General features: G+C 51.0%; 1 protein-coding gene across 1 annotated transcript in view; it reads left to right on the forward strand.

Annotated features, from left to right (window-relative positions):
* MMS22L (MMS22 like, DNA repair protein) overlaps nucleotides 1–17,287 on the forward strand; it is a 147,779-nt gene that overhangs the window by 9,696 nt on the left and 120,796 nt on the right. The window contains exons 4-5 of the mRNA XM_075340108.1: nucleotides 1,342–1,429; nucleotides 10,691–10,868. Of these exons, the coding sequence (XP_075196223.1) occupies nucleotides 1,342–1,429; nucleotides 10,691–10,868 (266 nt within the window). The remainder of the gene's footprint in view (nucleotides 1–1,341; nucleotides 1,430–10,690; nucleotides 10,869–17,287) is intronic.

Consider the following 17,287-nt stretch of genomic DNA (forward strand, 5'->3'; position numbering starts at 1 on the left):
CCCCTGTCTGTGCCGACGGCGGCTGTGTGGAGACTAGTGGTGCGCACAGCAATGACATCATGCAGCCGGCACAGACAGGAGGACATCGCGATGTTGCAGGGGAACGGTGACCGACTCCACACTCCAGCGGCGCTGCTGCTGATACAGACGGAGGGGGAGCGATGCTGCAGGGAGTGAGGTAAGGTGAGTATGAACATTTATTATTTTTTATTTATGTGCCACAGGATGCGGGCCGTATACCAGGATGTGGGTATATTATGAGCAGGATGGGGGTATATTATGAGCAGGATGGGGCCATATGCCAGGTTGGGGTATATAGCAGGATGCGGCCATATACCAGTATATAGCAGGATTGGGCCATATGCCAGTATATAGCAGGATGGGGCCATATGCCAGTATATTGCAGGATGGGGGCCATATGCCAGTATATAGCAGGATGGGGACTATACCAAGATGAGGGACATATACTGTATATACAAGGCAGGAGGATCATTACCAGGCTGGGGTACCTTAGTAGAGAATTTGGGGACATTACCCCCATAATAGTGTCAGGAGCAGATTCTCGCCCCATGAGGCTGTGTGTCCACGTTGCTTTTTACCTGCTTTTTACCTGCTTTTTTGCTGCTTTTTCAACTGCAGCGTTTAATGCCAAAATGGATGTGTTCTGCTTTTCAAGCAAAGTCTATGGGAATTTGGGTTTCTTGTTCACACTATGCTGTTCAAACTGCAGCCTTTTTGTGGCAGAACTTTGGTCAAAAACTCAGCTTTGCAGTGCAAAACTCAAATGGCAAAAACAATTGACATGTTGCTTCTGTGAAAAGCAGAGTTTTTGCCCAAATTTCTGCCACAAAAAGGCTGCAGTTTGAACTGCATAGTGCGGACAAGAAACCCAAATTCCCATAGACTTTGCTTGAAAAGCAGAACACAACCATTTTGGCATTAAACGCTGCACTTGAAAAAGCAGCAAAAAAGCAGGTAAAAAGCAACGTGGACACATAGCCTTACAGTGTGTCATGACCACATTTTTTGCTTAAAATTTTATTTTCCTCTAAAACCAGGGTGCGTCTTATGGTCCGGTGCGTTTTATAGTCCGAAAAATACGGTACCTGATCATGAGTACATTGCGACCATTGGTTCACACTATTAAAATACCACCATGGAAGAAATACCATTACAATGCATTGCTTCGTCAATAAGCAGATATGTTCTTCTGTCTTCCATCTTCATTGCAGCAATCTCGGATCTTCCTCAATATTAAATCTTAAACCAAAATACAAATTCAGGAGACAGTTTTGTTATAATATTGTCTTTGTATGCTAATATTGTGATTTTATTGTTTAGGACAAGTAAGTAGCATTCACAATGAGGCTGAAGAAATCAGAAACCAGTGCACAAAGTTTCTACATTACGTAAAAGTATTTATATACAGGTAAGGCTTCATTATGGAGTCTCGCATGTTTTATTCCTGTTTTTTGTGGATAAAATACGTGCCCATTATAGTCTATGGTGCTATAAGTCTAGAAAGACAAGAAGGGGAAACGACCAAATACCGTGCATTGATCTAATGTCATCAGGCAGATCTTTTCAGAATTGAGCTTGAGGTTTTTAGTCTAACCTTCTGATTGTATGTATCCCACTATTACGTCATGGTGAACTAGTCTCTAAGAACCTCACATTCAGTTGTGTAAATTTTTTGGGGGCACAGGCATCACTGGGGACGACACGTCGCTGTGGGTGGGACGATAGGGGCATCTCTGGAAGGGGGGCGACAGGAGATTTCTGGTGTAGCAGAGTGACACACCACTTGTCATACACTCTTGATTCAGGGAAGGCGAGTACAACTATTAGGGGTCAGTCACACGTCCATATAACTCGGCCAAGGATCACATCGCAATCCTGGGACTGGCCGGCGGCTCTCCTGATCCAAGCTTGACCGGTGCATGGAAATAGACGCTGACACGTTTAGGTCATGGGAGACGCTGGCCAGGCTAAGTATAGCGATGCAATCCTCGGCCATGTAACTACGCCCTTAGACACAGGCACTTTTCAATAAGAATTTTTTTTTCTTGCTAACAAGTACGTTTTCTTTAGCCAAGTAATACATCATTGCCTGCTGGTTTCTCTACCAAAGATGCACTGTAACCCTTTCTGGTGTCAGGCCATATTTCACACTTTAACCCCTTCAGCCCCCGAGCACTTTCCGTTTTTTTTTTTTTTTTGCTCCCCTTCTTCCGAGAGCCATAACTTTTTTATTTTTCTGTCAATCTTGCCATATGAGGGCTTGTTTTTGCAGGACAAGCTGTATTTTTAAATGAAATCATAAGTTTTACCATATAGTGTACTGGAAAACAGCAAAAAATTCCAAGTGTGGAAAAACTGCAAAAAAAGTGTGATCACACAATAGTTTTTGGGATGTTTTATTCACCATGTTCACTATATGGTAAAACCGATGTGTGGGTATGATGCCTGAGGTCGGTGCGAGTTTGTAGACACCAAACATGCATAGGTTTACTTGTATTTAAGGGGTTAACAAAAATTCACAAGCTTGTCCAAAAAAGTGGCGTACATTTTGTACCATTTTCCGAAACCCATAGTGTTCTCATTTTTGGGGAATCTATGGCTCAGTGACGGCTTATTTTTTGCGTCTCGAGCTGACATTTTTAATGGTATCGTTTTCGCGCAGATACTACATTTTGATTGCCTGTTATTGCATTTTGCGTAAAACTTGCGGCGACCAAAAAACGTAATTTTGCTGTTTGGATTTTTTTGCAGCTACGCCATTTACCAATCAGATTAATTGATTTTATATTTTGATCAGGCAATTCTGAATGCGGCGATATCAAATGTGTATTTTTTTAACCCTTTAATTTTCAATGGGGTGAAAGGGGGGTGATTTGAACTTTTAGGTGTTTTTTTTTTTTTTTAAACTTTTTTTTACCTTTTTTTTTTTTTTTTTTTTTTTTTTAATTTTACTAGTCCTTCTAGGGGGCAATATGAATCAGCAATCCGTTCGCTCTGCCATATCTTCTGATCACAGCTACACAGCTGTAAACAGCAGATATGCTCACTTTCTGCTTCATTCGGCTCCGGGCCGAGTGAAACCGAAAGTGACTCATGATAGCTACAGACGTCATCACATGACCCTGTGCTACCATGGCAAGCACCGAAAGTCACGTGATCACGCACGTGACTTCCGGTGGGGGGGGCTGCGGTAAGTAAAAGTAATGGCTGCACGCATATATCGTATTTTTCGGACCATAAGACGCACTTTTTTCCCCCAAATGTTGGGGGAAAGTTGAGGGTGCGTCTTATGGTCTGACTGTGGCTGCGGAGAATGAGGTGCTGCGGTGGAGCGGGTCATTGGGGGCACGAGCAGGCTGTAGCAGCCTACTGTGACCACGTGTGCCCGCTCATTACATATGTACGCCCATTTCTCAGCGCAGAAGCCGGCGCTGACAGGTGGGCGGGAGGACGAGCGGGGACGCGCGCATAGTAAAGAGCCGGTCCGCATGATCACTCCTGGCAATTACAGCCTGGAGTGATCATGTGCGGCTGTATTCACTGCCCCCCACGCGTCATCATCAGCGCGGGGAGCAGTGAATCAGTGTACTCACCCGTCCCCGTGTGTGGAGCCGTCCCCCTGCCGCACGCAATGTCTTCCTGTCTGTGCTGATCAGCTGATCGGCACAGACAGGAAAACATCGCGTGCTGCAGGGGAACGGCTCCACACACACAGGTCAGTGGTGCAGAGAGGAAGATGATCGGCTGCAGGGAGTGAGGAAAAGGTGAGTATAAACGTTTGTTTTTTTTTCTCTGTGCTATAGGATACAGGCCATATACCAGGATGGTATATGAGCACGATGGGGGCATATAGCAGGATGGGAGTATATGAGCAGGAGGGATGGGGGGTATATGAACAGGATGGGGGTGTATGAACAGGATGGGGGTATATGAACAGGATGGGGGTATATGAACAGGATGGGGGTATATGAACAGGATGGGGGTATATGAACAGGATGGGGGTATATGAACAGGATGGGGGTATATGAACAGGATGGGGGTATATGAACAGGATGGATGGGGGTATATGAACAGGATGGGGGTATATGAACAGGATGGATGGGGCGTATATGAATAGGATGGGGGAATATGAGCAGGATGCTGGTATATAAGCAGGATGGGGGTATATGAGCAGGATGGGGGTCTATAGCAGGATCATATACAAGGCAGGAGGATCATTACCAGGATGGGGTACCTTAGTAGAGAATTTGGGGACATTACCCCCATAACAGTGTCAGCAGCAGATCCTCGCCCCATAACAGTGTGTCATGACCATATTTCTTCATCGTTCCTTATGGGAGACCCAGACCATGGGTGTATAGCTTCTGCCTCCGGAGGACACACAAAGTACTACACTAAAAAGTGTAGCTCCTCCCTCCGAGCATATACACCCCCTGGATGACCACATCTAGCCAGTTCAATGCTTTGTGTTCAGGAGGTCACACACACATGCATTCTCATCTGATTTTTGATTTCAAAGAGTTGGAAGAAAAGCGGGACCAAGCTGGACTCCCGGCATGTCCCTTCTCACCCCACTGTGTCGGCGGTGCTTTTAAGGTTGATTTACAAGGCTGGAGCCTTACATGCCGCGCTCCTTCACCATCCCTCGGGCTCTGGCTTGAAGTGGGAGCCATCACGGTTCTCTCTGCTTTGCAGGAGACCGGTCTCCATCCGCAGCCCTTTCAGGACCCTGCCGGACGGAGCGCTCACCCCTCAGGGACCTGGCCCTGCGTCTCATAAGCTAAGTATTGAGACGTTATTGAAGGGTCCCTTGTGCATTTATTGTGGGGAGAGTGTGTTATGTCACTGTGCTGTGATTTCCGGCCGGTTCTCTGGTTTTCCCCTGAGAACCGCGCCGAGGGTGCCTGCTCGTCGGCCGCATGAGAAAATTTAGGCCCCGGCTTCGGCTGCGGCCTAGTTTCGTTTTCACTGCCCCTGCATGTCAGTCATGCAGGGGGACAGTGCGGCGCCGCCCACCGGCCGTTCAGCAGAGGGGAGGACACTCCTCTCTGAGGAGATGTTTCCCTCCCCTGTATTTCTCCTTGGCCCTCCGGTTCCCGCTCTTGGACTAAACCCCGCTCCCCCCTCCTCACTCAGGCGCCATTTTATCAGCGTTTACACACTGATTGGCGCTGGCTGCTGCAGCTCTGCATCTGTCTGGGGGTCCAAGCTGTGGAATCCGGAGGGCACATAAAACGGTCTGGTAAGCCACAACCTCTGGTTGTGGACTTTATTATACACTCTTTGGGGGTCATTCTGAAGGAGTGTGTTCTTTACTGCAGAGCCTCCACCTCAGCAGCATGTCTCTCACTAGGAGCAAGGCTGCAAGGCTTTACTCTATATGCACTGCATGTCAGCTCATACTGCCTGAACCGAGCACATATCCACATTGTGATGCCTGCTCTAACATGGTGGAGCCTCAGCCTGGAGTCTCCCCAGTGGTCCCTCAGGCTGCTCCAGCCCCGGTGGCTGAACCCCCGGCTTGGGTAGCATCGTTTTCTAAAGCTATCTCCCAGTCCTTTGCCGACTCCATGGGACAGCTGTCCTGGACTCTGCTGACCATGCAGCAGCCCCCTTCTCAGGGCGCCTCTGCTGCTCCGACTCGCTCTGCAGAGCTCACAGAGGATTTTTCATCTGTTCCCGGACCCCGTCCTCCTAAACGGAGACGCAGGGACTCTTCTCCTTCCTCGTCCCACGGCTCTGATTCACGAGCTGAATTGCAGGGCGAGGAGGATGCCTTTACTGTGGGCTCGGACGCTACCTCTATGTACCCCATTGATCTATCTGAAGGGGATGCGGATGTTAGTGACTTGATTGCGTCCATTAATTCCGTACTGGACCTCAATCCACCAGTGTCAGAGGAACAAGCCTCTCTGGTAGAAAAACACCAGTTTACCTCACCTAAGAGAGCAAGGAGTATGTTCTTTAACCACTCCAGTTTTCAGGCCACTGTGACCAAGCCCAGGGCCTGTCCTGACAAACGCTTCCCAAAGCGTAGTTCTGATGACCGTTTTCCCTTTCCACCAGAGGTGGTCAAGGAGTGGGCTCATTCACCAAAGGTAGATCCTCCGGTGTCTAGAATCTCAGCCCGGACAGTTGTATCTGTGGCCGATGGCACCTCACTTAAGGATCCCACTGACCGCCAGGTTGACCTTCTGGCCAAATCTGTATATGAGGCGGCAGGGGCCTCGTTCTCCCCGTCTTTTGCAGCGGTGTGGGCTCTTAAGGCCGTCTCTGCTTCTCTGGAGGAGATGCATTCCCTCACCAGGGACTCTATGCCCGAAATGGTTGCCTTAACTTCCCAGGCTTCGGCTTTTTCATCCTATGCCATGTCTGCCATTCTGGAGGCTTCTCACCGCACGGCGGTGGCTTCCGCTAATTCCCTCATGATCCGCAGGATCTTGTGGCTTCGAGAGTGGAAAGCAGACGCTTCTTCCAAGAAGTACCTTGCTGGGCTCCCCTTTGCTGGGTCCCGGCTGTTCGGTGAACAACTGGATGAAATTATTAAGGAAGCTACTGGCGGGAAGAGTACTTCCTTGCCACAAACTAAAACCAGGAAACCTGTCCAGGGCAGGAACCAGTCGAGGTTTCGTTCCTTTCGTTCCTCTAACTGGTCATCCTCTAAGCCCTCAGCCTCGTCCACTAACTCAGCCAAGGATCGAAAACCCAGCTGGCGCACGAAGCCGCGTCCTCAGAAGAGCGGAGGAGCCGCTGCCACTAAGGCAGCCTCCTCTTGACTATCTGGCTGCGCCAGCAACGTCCTTGGTCGGTGGCAGGCTCTCCCACTTTGGCGACGTGTGGTTCCAACACGTCTCCGATCAGTGGGTGCGGGATATCATCTCCCACGGCTACAGGATAGAATTTTCTTCCAGCCCGCCAAACAGATTTTTTCTGTCCACTCCCCCCCGCTCCAAAGCCGCCGCCTTCTCTCAGGCCGTGGCAGCCTTGCAGGCCAACGGAGTAATTGTACCGGTTCCCGCCCGGGAACGGTTCAGAGGTTTTTTACTCAAACCTCTTCCTAGTCCCCAAGAAGGACGGTTCCTTCCGGCCCATCCTGGATCTCAAGCTTCTCAACAAGCATGTTCAGGTGCGGCACTTTCGCATGGAATCTCTGCGATCGGTCATTGCCTCAATGACCCAAGGAGATTTTCTAGCATCCATCGACATCAGAGATGCCTATCTGCATGTGCCAATTGCAGTTTCACACCAGCGTTGGCTACGTTTTGCAATCGGAGAGGAACATTTCCAATTCGTGGCTCTCCCCTTCGGGTTAGCCACGGCCCCTCGAGTATTTACCAAGGTCATGGCAGCAGTGGTTGCGGTTCTGCACCTCCAGGGGTTGGCAGTGATTCCTTACCTGGACGACCTTCTTGTCAAGGCTTCATCCAGCGCAGACTGTCAGCGGAGTGTCTCGCTCACCCTCGCCACTCTTGTTCAATTCGGGTGGCTTGTTAATCTGCCCAAGTCCACTCTGACTCCGACCCAGAAACTCACGTACCTAGGGATGCAATTCGAGACTCTGCCGGCACTTGTGAAGCTGCCCTTAGTCAAACAGCAATCCCTCCATCTGGCGGTGCGCTCTCTGTTGAGGCCCCGCCGTCATTCCATCAGGCACCTCATGCAGGTGCTGGGTCAGATGGTGGCGTCAATGGAAGCGGTTCCCTTTGCCCAGTTCCATCTGCGTCCTCTGCAGCTGGACATTCTCCGCTGTTGGGACAAGCGGACCTCTTCCTTGCACAGGCTAGTTGCTCTGTCGCCACAGACCAGGAGCTCTCTTCAGTGGTGGCTTCGGCCCCTCTCTCTGTCCCAGAGACGCTCCTTTCTGGCCCCGTCCTGGGTGATTCTCACCACGGATGCCAGTCTATCCGGCTGGGGAGCAGTGGTTCTCCACCACCGAGCACAGGGCACTTGGACTCCGTCCGAATCAGCCCTCTCGATCAATGTGCTGGAAATCAGAGCTGTGCTCCTAGCTCTCGTAGCCTTTCACCACCTGTTGGCGGGCAAGCACATTCGAGTCCAGTCAGACAACGCGACAGCAGTTGCCTACATCAATCACCAGGGCGGGACTCGCAGCCGCCTAGCAATGTTGGAAGTTCAACGTATCCTTCAGTGGACGGAGGACTCCAAGTCCACCATATCCGCAGTCCACATCCCAGGCGTAGAAAACTGGGAGGCAGATTATCTCAGCCGTCAAACCGTGGACAGCGGCGAGTGGGCCCTGCATCCGGCAGTGTTCCGGTCAATCTGCCGCAAGTGGGGCACTCCGGAAGTGGATCTAATGGCATCCCGGCACAACAACAAGGTCCCGGTTTACGTGGCTCGCTCCCACGATCCTCAGGCCTTGGCGGCGGACGCGCTGGTTCAGGATTGGTCCCAGTTCCGCCTGGCCTACGTGTTTCCCCCTCTAGCTCTCTTGCCCAGAGTCCTGCGCAAGATCAGAATGGAGGGCCGTCGGGTCATAATCATTGCTCCAGACTGGCCCAGGCGAGCTTGGTACCCAGACCTGCTCCGTCTGTCCGTAGAGGTGCCGTGGCACCTCCCGGACCGCCCAGACCTTCTCTCACGGTCCGTTTTTCCGCCAGAATTCTGCGGCTCTCAGATTGACGGCGTGGCTCTTGAGTCCTGGATCCTTACTGCTTCAGGCATTCCTTCCGAGGTCATCTCCACTATGACTCAGGCTCGGAAGTCTTCCTCGGCCAGGATTTACCACAGGACTTGGAGAATTTTCCTGTCCTGGTGTCGCTCTTCCGGCCATGCTCCTTGGCTGTTTTCCTTGCCGACCTTCCTGTCCTTTCTACAGTCCGGTCTGCAGCTAGGACTATCCCTCAATTCCCTCAAGGGACAGGTCTCGGCTCTGTCAGTGTTGTTCCAGCGGCGTATAGCCCGACTGGCCCAGGTGCGCACCTTCATGCAGGGCGCATCTCACATCATTCCGCCTTACCGGCGGCCTCTGGATCCCTGGGACCTTAATCTGGTCCTCACGGCCTTACAGAAACCCCCCTTTGAGCCTCTTAGGGAGGTTTCTTTGTTTCGTCTTTCACAGAAAGTCGTCTTTCTGGTGGCCATAACTTCTCTCAGGAGAGTCTCTGATTTGGCTGCGCTCTCTTCGGAGTCCCCCTTTTTGGTTTTTCACCAAGACAAGGTGGTTCTCCGTCCGACTCCGGACTTTCTCCCTAAGGTGGTGTCTCCTTTCCACCTTAACCAGGACATTTCATTGCCTTCCCTTTGTCCGGCCCCTGTGCATCGCTTTGAGAAAGCGTTGCATACTTTAGATTTGGTGCGGGCGCTCCGGATCTATGTGTCACGCACCGCTGCCCTTAGGCGGTGCACCTCTCTTTTTGTGCTGACCACAGGTCAGCGCAAAGGTCTCTCGGCTTCTAAACCGACCCTAGCTCGTTGGATTAGGTCGGCCATATCCGATGCCTACCAATGTTCTCAGGTGCCTCCCCCGCCGGGGATCAAGGCACATTCGACCAGAGCTGTCGGTGCCTCTTGGGCTTTCAGGCACCAGGCTACGGCTCAGCAGGTCTGTCAGGCTGCCACTTGGTCTAGTCTGCACACCTTTTCGAAGCACTACCAAGTGCATGCTCATGCTTCGGCAGATGCGAGCTTGGGCAGACGCATCCTTCAGGCGGCTGTCGCCCATTTATGAAGTTAGGTTTTGCCTACTTCTCAGTTTCTGTTTATTTCCCACCCATGGACTGCTTTGAGACGTCCCATGGTCTGGGTCTCCCATAAGGAACGATGAAGAAAAAGAGAATTTTGTTTACTTACCGTAAATTCTTTTTCTTATAGTTCCGACATGGGAGACCCAGCACCCTCCCTGTTGCCTGTTGGCAGTTCTTGTTCCATGTGTTTTCACCGGCTGTTGTTGTAGACAGAGGTTCCGGTTATTCCGGGTTTTACTCTATCTCTACTTGTGGGTGGATGTCCTCCTTCAGCTTTTGCACTGGCTAGATGTGGTCATCCAGGGGGTGTATATGCTCGGAGGGAGGAGCTACACTTTTTAGTGTAGTACTTTGTGTGTCCTCCGGAGGCAGAAGCTATACACCCATGGTCTGGGTCTCCCATGTCGGAACTATAAGAAAAAGAATTTACGGTAAGTAAACAATTTTTTTTTTTTTTTTTTTGCTTAAAGTTTTATTTTCCTATTTTCCTCCTCTAAAACCAGGGTGCGTCTTATAGTCCGAAAAATACGGTACATCTCGCTGACAGACTTTGGCAGCGAGCTGTAAGGGGTTAAAAGTTGCAGGTGGATGTGATTCCACTTGTAACTTGCAGGCGCACATGTCAGCTGCGGCAGGGGGGCGGGGATTAACTTCACATGATCCATGATGGATATATCCGTCATGGGTCGTGAAGGGGTTAACAAATCGGAATTTTAGGATAGAAAAGAAAATTCCCATTTTATAGCCTCATTCTTTCTTGAACAGTATACACCTGGCGCATTGTGAAAATGCTTCTATCACTTTCATGTGCTGACACTTTGTAACACACACGTTAGTCCAGACTTTCATTGAAGGGTACTGCATCGGGAAGCGAGCAGGTTCAGAATACCACCTTAAACTGAGTGCAGAATATATCAATACAAGTAAAGGGTTTATTATTGAGTAAAATAATTTTGTTTTAGGTTTGTAGATTCCTCAAGGCAGACAGAAGGTTCGCTAACTCATCCGTATGAGGACTTGACTGCTGAGCTTCCCTCCAAACTACTAGAAGAGCTACATGGACTCAGCTTGTATATTGGAGGCTTCATTGAGCTCCCAAACCACATTCTTGGAGCATTTACCATTCAACATCATGGCAAGGTTTGTCTAACGTGTTTATGGCACGTCTTGTTTGAAGACCAGCCTATGTTTTATTGAAAAGTTGTACAAGATTACAAAAATATGGCTGCTTTCTCCAATGCTGCTCCTATTCGCTATGTTGGTGTTGTGTGTTGGGTTCACTTCATGGGAGAAGAGGTGATGCTTTTCCTATATTATACAAAAGCAATGCAGCCATTTTATTTCCCAGATCACTTGGGTCCCCAATTATGTGTAATTTTTGACAAATCCTTTAAAATTACATTCCATTGTTATATTGGCAGTTTTTGTCTTACTAGAGTTTATATATTAGGCTGGGGTCACACGGGAATTACTGCGATCCCCTCGCATGACACTCGGCTCGCGCTGGCAGCACAGCAGAGCCGAGTGTCATGCGAGTGTCCCTGCGACTGAGGTCCGACTGTTTGAGCGGAGCTCAGCTGCGGGGGACGGGCCGGCACTGAGGAGGGGTGGACCGCTGCTGCAGAAGGTGGTGGCCGGCACTGAGGAGGGGTGGGAAGGATTTCTCTCCCTCTCCCCTCCGTTGCCAGCTATTACCATTCTCGCTCTGCACTCGCATTTCACCAGTGTACCGCGAGCGCAGTGCGATTTTTGTTGGTTTTTTTTTCCTCTCGCCCTTAGACTTGAATTGGTGCCAGAGACAGAGTCTCGCCTAAGGCTACTTTCACACATCCGGTTTGAGCCCTGCGGCTCAATCCGGCTGTGAAAACTATGCAACGGATGCGGTGAAAACACCGCATCCTTTACATAAGTTTTTACATGCGGCCGGTCCGGTTTTTTCCGGTTGCGGCATGCTACTGAGCATGCGCAGTGGAAAATACCGCATGCGGCGACCGGATGCGGTTTTTTCCGCATCGCGCCGCATCCGGCCTCCATAGGGATGCATTGAAAAATGCGCCGCAGCGGCCGGATGCGGCGCGATGCGGTGTTTTTTGCCGGAGCAAAAAACGTTGCAGGGTACGTTCGATCCGGCCGCCGCATCGGCTACATCTGCCGCATGCGGCAAAAACCGGACCGAACGCAAGCCCCTGCGGCACAATGCGGCACTAATGTAAGTCAATGCAAAAAAAAACCGCAATCGGCGTTGCAAAAGCCGGTTGCGGTTTTTCTGCAGAACGCCGTATTGTGCCGCAGAGCAAAAATCCGGATGTGTGAAAGTACCCTTACAATCGCAGTATGCTTCGACTGTTTTCTAGGCCCGATTAGGCACATAGGCTAATATTAGTCCAAGTGGAATGTGATTATTTTTTTTTTTTTTTTTTTATCTTGCACCGAATTTCATGCCATGTGGCTTAGCCCTAAATATTAACCACATCACTGCCTTTTAACATCCTAATTGATGTGCCGCTATACAATTAGATGTGAAAAGGCAGCCCATCGTCACCTGCAGGTTGTGATCCTGGAGCTGCCACTTTTTGAAGTCACTCCCCACTGCAGCACAGACACTGCAACGAGGAGTGAGCACTGTCAGTGTTGGCAAGGGCTAAATAGCAACTGCAGCATATTAGGAGTTAGACATAGTAATTTCTTTTCCTCTATCATGCCTCTGGCTCTCAGTTGCGTTATCACAGGAAGCCGGACAATGGCCTCCAGGTTGCCATAGATCAAAACTTTAAGGAGTTATCCGGGGCTGCTTTATATTTTACAATGGGCCTAAGAACAAACAGGCAGGTAGGTGCTAATTAATTACATTCTTGTTCTACTCGGATGAGAGCAGTCATGGACCGCTCTTTTAGGCAATTCTGGTGCTTCATGTCCACTGAGCACCTCTTCCTCTTTTGGGCTGCTCTGTCAATATCATGCTGATTGACAACCGGCTGTCAATCACTATAACCTCACCAGTCACATTCCATCAACAGAGCAGAAGAGAAGCAGTTGCTCAAGTGATGTGACTTCAGTTAAAGCTGCAGGAGCAGTCTGTGACCATACCGTGCCGGTAGAGATTGGCGCCAGGCAGAACAGTCAGGTAGTTAGCAACTACCTGCTTGTTAACCCCTTTCTGACATTGGACTTACTGGTATGTCCTATTTTCCACTGCGGTCGCACAAATGGAAGTACCGGTGCGTCCTGGCGATCATGTGGGCACAGTAGCTGTGGATGCGTGATTGACACCGTGAGCTAACTGAGCTCTGGCTGTCACAGCTACCCACACCGGTACTATTTAACCCTCTAAGTGCAACGATCCTTATCTCACCTGATCAGGACCCCTGCGACATGATCACTAGGGTCTGATGATTGCCATGACAGCAGGAGGTCAAGTAATGACCACCTGATCTGTCAGCTACAGTGGCCTGTTAGACCACGTCAAGAGCATGATCTAACAGGTGTTCTGTTAGTGTGACTAACAGATGTAGTATATTGAAATTGTGTGTACATTACAGCAGCGATCAGATTAATGTAAATTTCCATAGAGATTATGCAAAAAAATGTATACTTTTCTTTGTCGCTCTATTGGGAGACCCAGACAATTGGTGTATAGGCTATGCCTCCGGAGGCAGCACAAAGTATTACACTCAAAAGTGTTAAGCCCCTCCCCTTCTGCCTATACACTCCCCGTGCTCCCACGGGCTCCTCAGTTTTATGCTTTGTGCGAAGGAGGCAGACATGCACAGCACAGCTCCACAGATTGGTCAGCAGCAGCTGCTGACCAGGTCGGATGGAAGAAAAGTGGGCCCATATAGGGCCCCCAGCATGCTCCCTTCTCACCCCACTCTTGTCGGCGGTGTTGTTAAGGTTGAGGTATCCATTGCGGGTACGGAGGCTGGAGCCCACATGCTGTTTTCCTTCCCCATCCCCCTCAGGGCTCTGGGTGAAGTGGGATCCTATCGGTCTCCAGGCACAGGAGACCGTGCTCCATCCACAACTCCTGTGGAGACTGCTGGATAGGAGCCGGGTTCCGTTCAGGGACATGGCCCTGCATCTTGAAGGTACTCTGTATCCCTGTAGGGACCGTGCACGGCAACACCTCAGCTTTGCTGGGTGTGCTAGTGCACCGGGGACCGCGGCGCTGACCGGGTCTATATGTGCCATTACACACTCAGCGTCGCTGAGTGTGTTTATATGTAGGGGCTACTGCGCTAACCGCCGCTGCCATGTGAAACTGCGGCGCGCCTGGGACTTGTAGTTCGCCGGGGACTTCGGCGTCGGCCGCGCTTTTACGGCGGCGACGCTTATACTCGAGTCCCCGGCTTTCTTGCGGCCTAGCTTCCTTTTTCCCGCCCTCAGCCCTGACAGGCAGGGGGAAGGGCGGGACGCTGCACGGAAGAGAGGGACAAACGAGCAGCATGAGGGCTGGAGCATGCTTTGCATACTCCACTCCCCTCACTGTGCACTGTGTGAGATGCCCACGGCTCCCTTCTCTCGGCAGGACGCCGCAGCCATTTCCTGTCAGCTCCTCCGACGCTGCAGAGAGGGATTAACCCTGGGAGACCCAGACACGGTCTCTGGTGGCCTCACAACCGCTTTAGGCGGCTGGTAAGCAGCACCTGTGGTGTTAGCCCCATGGTGCTGTAGTGTATTGATACATTCTGTGTTATTACTATATACTTTACACTGTATGAGCACAGTTCATTATGGCTATTTACCCTTTTGTGTTAATCAGGGAAAACAATAGCATGGCGCCCACAAAGACAGGGGTGCCAAAAAAAACCCAAAAAAAAACAGGATTATTATGCTGCCTGCGCCGCTTGTACGACCCAGCTGCCGGCAGGTCCCATTGACCCTCATTGTGTGCAATGTGTGGCCCCTGTGACTCTCTTCTTCAGCCAGAGCATCTGCTAAGAGGGGCCCAGGGGGAGACACCTGTTGACACGGTCCTTAATGACGGGGATGGAGTTTGCAAAACTCTCTGAGACTATGGCTGAGATACTAGAAGCCTTGCAGTCCAGGCCAGTATCTCAGCAAAGGGACTCTGTTGAATCATTGTTCCCTGGCCCCCCTCAATTGGACCAACAATGTCCTCCCGGGACACAATTTCCAGGCTGAGGGTTCTGACTTAGACCCCAGCCCCAGACCGACTAAGCGGGCTCGCTTAGAATTTCCCTCGACATCATGTTGTTCAGGGTCTCAGCGGGGGGAATCTCCGGTTGATGATGCGGAGACAGCTGATCAGGATTCTGATCCTGAGGGCGCTCTCAATCGTAATACTCCAGACGGGGACGCCATAGTGAACGATCTCATTGCGTCCATCAATCAAATGCTGGATATTTCTCCCTCAGCTCCTCCGGCGGAGGAGTCAGATTATCAGCAGGAGTAATTCCGCTTCAGGTTCCCCAAGCGTACACCGAGTATGTTTCTAGACCATTCTGATTCCAGAGAGGCAGTCCAGAATCACCATGCTTGTCCAGATAAGCGTTTTTTCTTAGCGCCTTAAGGATACACGTTGTCCTTTTCCACCTGACGTGGTTAAAGGTTGGACTCAGTGTCTCAGAGTGGACCCTCCAATCTCACAGACTGGGGGCTAGATCATTACTTGCAGTGGAAGATGGAGCCTCGCTCAAAGATGCCACTGACGGGCAGATGGAGCTCTGGTTGAAATCCATCTATGAAGCTATCGGAGCTTCTTTTGTCCCAGCATTCGCAGCCGTATGGGCGCTACAAGCTATCTCAGCAGGTCAAGCGCAAATTGAAGCAGCCACATACACGGCCGCGCCACAAGTGGCATCCATTACCTCCCAAACCTCGGCAACGCTATTAGTGCTGTCCTGGACTCTGCGAGCTGTACGGCGGTTGCGGCCGGCAATTCGGGGGTACTCCGCAGGGCCTTATGGCTACGGGAATGGAAGGCAGATTCTGCTTCCAAAAAAGCGCTTAACCAGTTTGCCAATTTGTGGCGACAGGTTGTTTGGCGAGCGTCTGGATGAAGTCATCAAACAATCCAAGGGAAAGGATACATACTTACCCCAGTCCCAACCAAACATATCCCAACAGAGGAGAGGGCAGTCGAGGTTTCGCTCCTCTCGGGGCGCGGGCAGGTCCCAATTCTCCTCGTCCACAAGGTCTCAGAAAAACAAAGGAGCTCTGATGCATGGCGGTCTAAGTCACGTCCTAAACAGACCACCGGGGGCGCCGCTAACAAAGCGGCTTCCTCATGACTTTCGGCCTCCGCTAGTAGCATCCTCGGTCGGTGGCAGGCTCTCCCGCTTTTGCGACACCGGGCTGCCACAAATAAAAGACCGCTGGGTGAGAGTTATTCTGTCTCACGGTTACGAGATAGAGTTTACCTCTCGTCCCCCGACTCGATTCTTCAGGTCATCCCCGCCTCCCGAGCGAGCCGAGGCTCCTCTGCAGACGCGGCGCACTCTGACGGCTGAAGGAGTGGTGATCCCTGTTCCTCTTCAGCAACAGAGCCACGGTTTTTACTCCAACTTGTTGGTGGTCTCAAAGAAGGACGGGTCTTTCCGCCCGGTCCTGGACCTGAAACTGCTCAACAGACGGGTAAAAACCAGGCGGTTCCGGATGGAATCCCTCCGCTCCGTCATCGCCTCAATGTCCCAAGGAGATTTCCTTGCATCAATTGATATCAAAAATGCTTATCCCCATGTACCGATTGCTCCAGAGCACCAGCGCTTCTTGCGCTTCGCCATAGGACACGAATACCTGCAATTCGTGGCACTGCCGTTCGGCCTGGCAACAGCCCCACGGGTTTTTACCAAGGTTATGGCTACTGTAGTAGCGCTTCTACACTCCCTGGGTCACTCGGTGATCCAGTATTTGGACGATCTGCTGATCAAGGCACCCTCTATAGAGGCATGCCAACGCAGCCTTGACGCTACCCTGGAGACTCTCCAGGGTTTCGGGTGGATCATCAATTCTCCAAAGTCAAATCTGACACCGGCCCAATCGCTGACATATCTTGGCACGAAGTTTCATACTCTCAGCGATAGTGAAGCTTCCGCTGATCAAACAGCAGTCACTACGGAAAGGGGTACAATCTCTCCTTCAAGGCCAGTCACATCCCGGGAGGCGCCTCACGCACTTCCTGGGGAAGATGGTGACAGCAATGGAGGCAGTCCCTTTCGCGCAATTTCACCTGCGTCCCCTTCAATGGGACATCCTATGCAAATGGGACAGGAAGCAGACGTCCCTCGTCAGGACCGTCTCCCTCTCTCAGACGACCAAAGCTTCCCTTCGGTGGTGGCTTATTCCCACTTCATTAGCGAAGGGGAAATCTTTCCTACCCTCATCCTGGGAAGTAGTCACGACGGACGCGAGTCTGTCAGGGTGGGAAGCGGTTTTTCTCCACCACAGGGCTCAGGGTACGTGGACCCAGCAAGAGTTCTCGCTTCAGATCAATGTTCTGGAAATACGGGCAGGGTATCTTGCCCTGAAAGCTTTCCAGCAGTGGCTGGAAGGCAAGCAGATCAGAATTCAATCGGACAATTCCACAGTGGTGGCATACA

This window comes from Anomaloglossus baeobatrachus, chromosome 3, assembly GCF_048569485.1.
Source record: "Anomaloglossus baeobatrachus isolate aAnoBae1 chromosome 3, aAnoBae1.hap1, whole genome shotgun sequence".
Taxonomy (NCBI): domain Eukaryota; kingdom Metazoa; phylum Chordata; class Amphibia; order Anura; family Aromobatidae; genus Anomaloglossus; species Anomaloglossus baeobatrachus.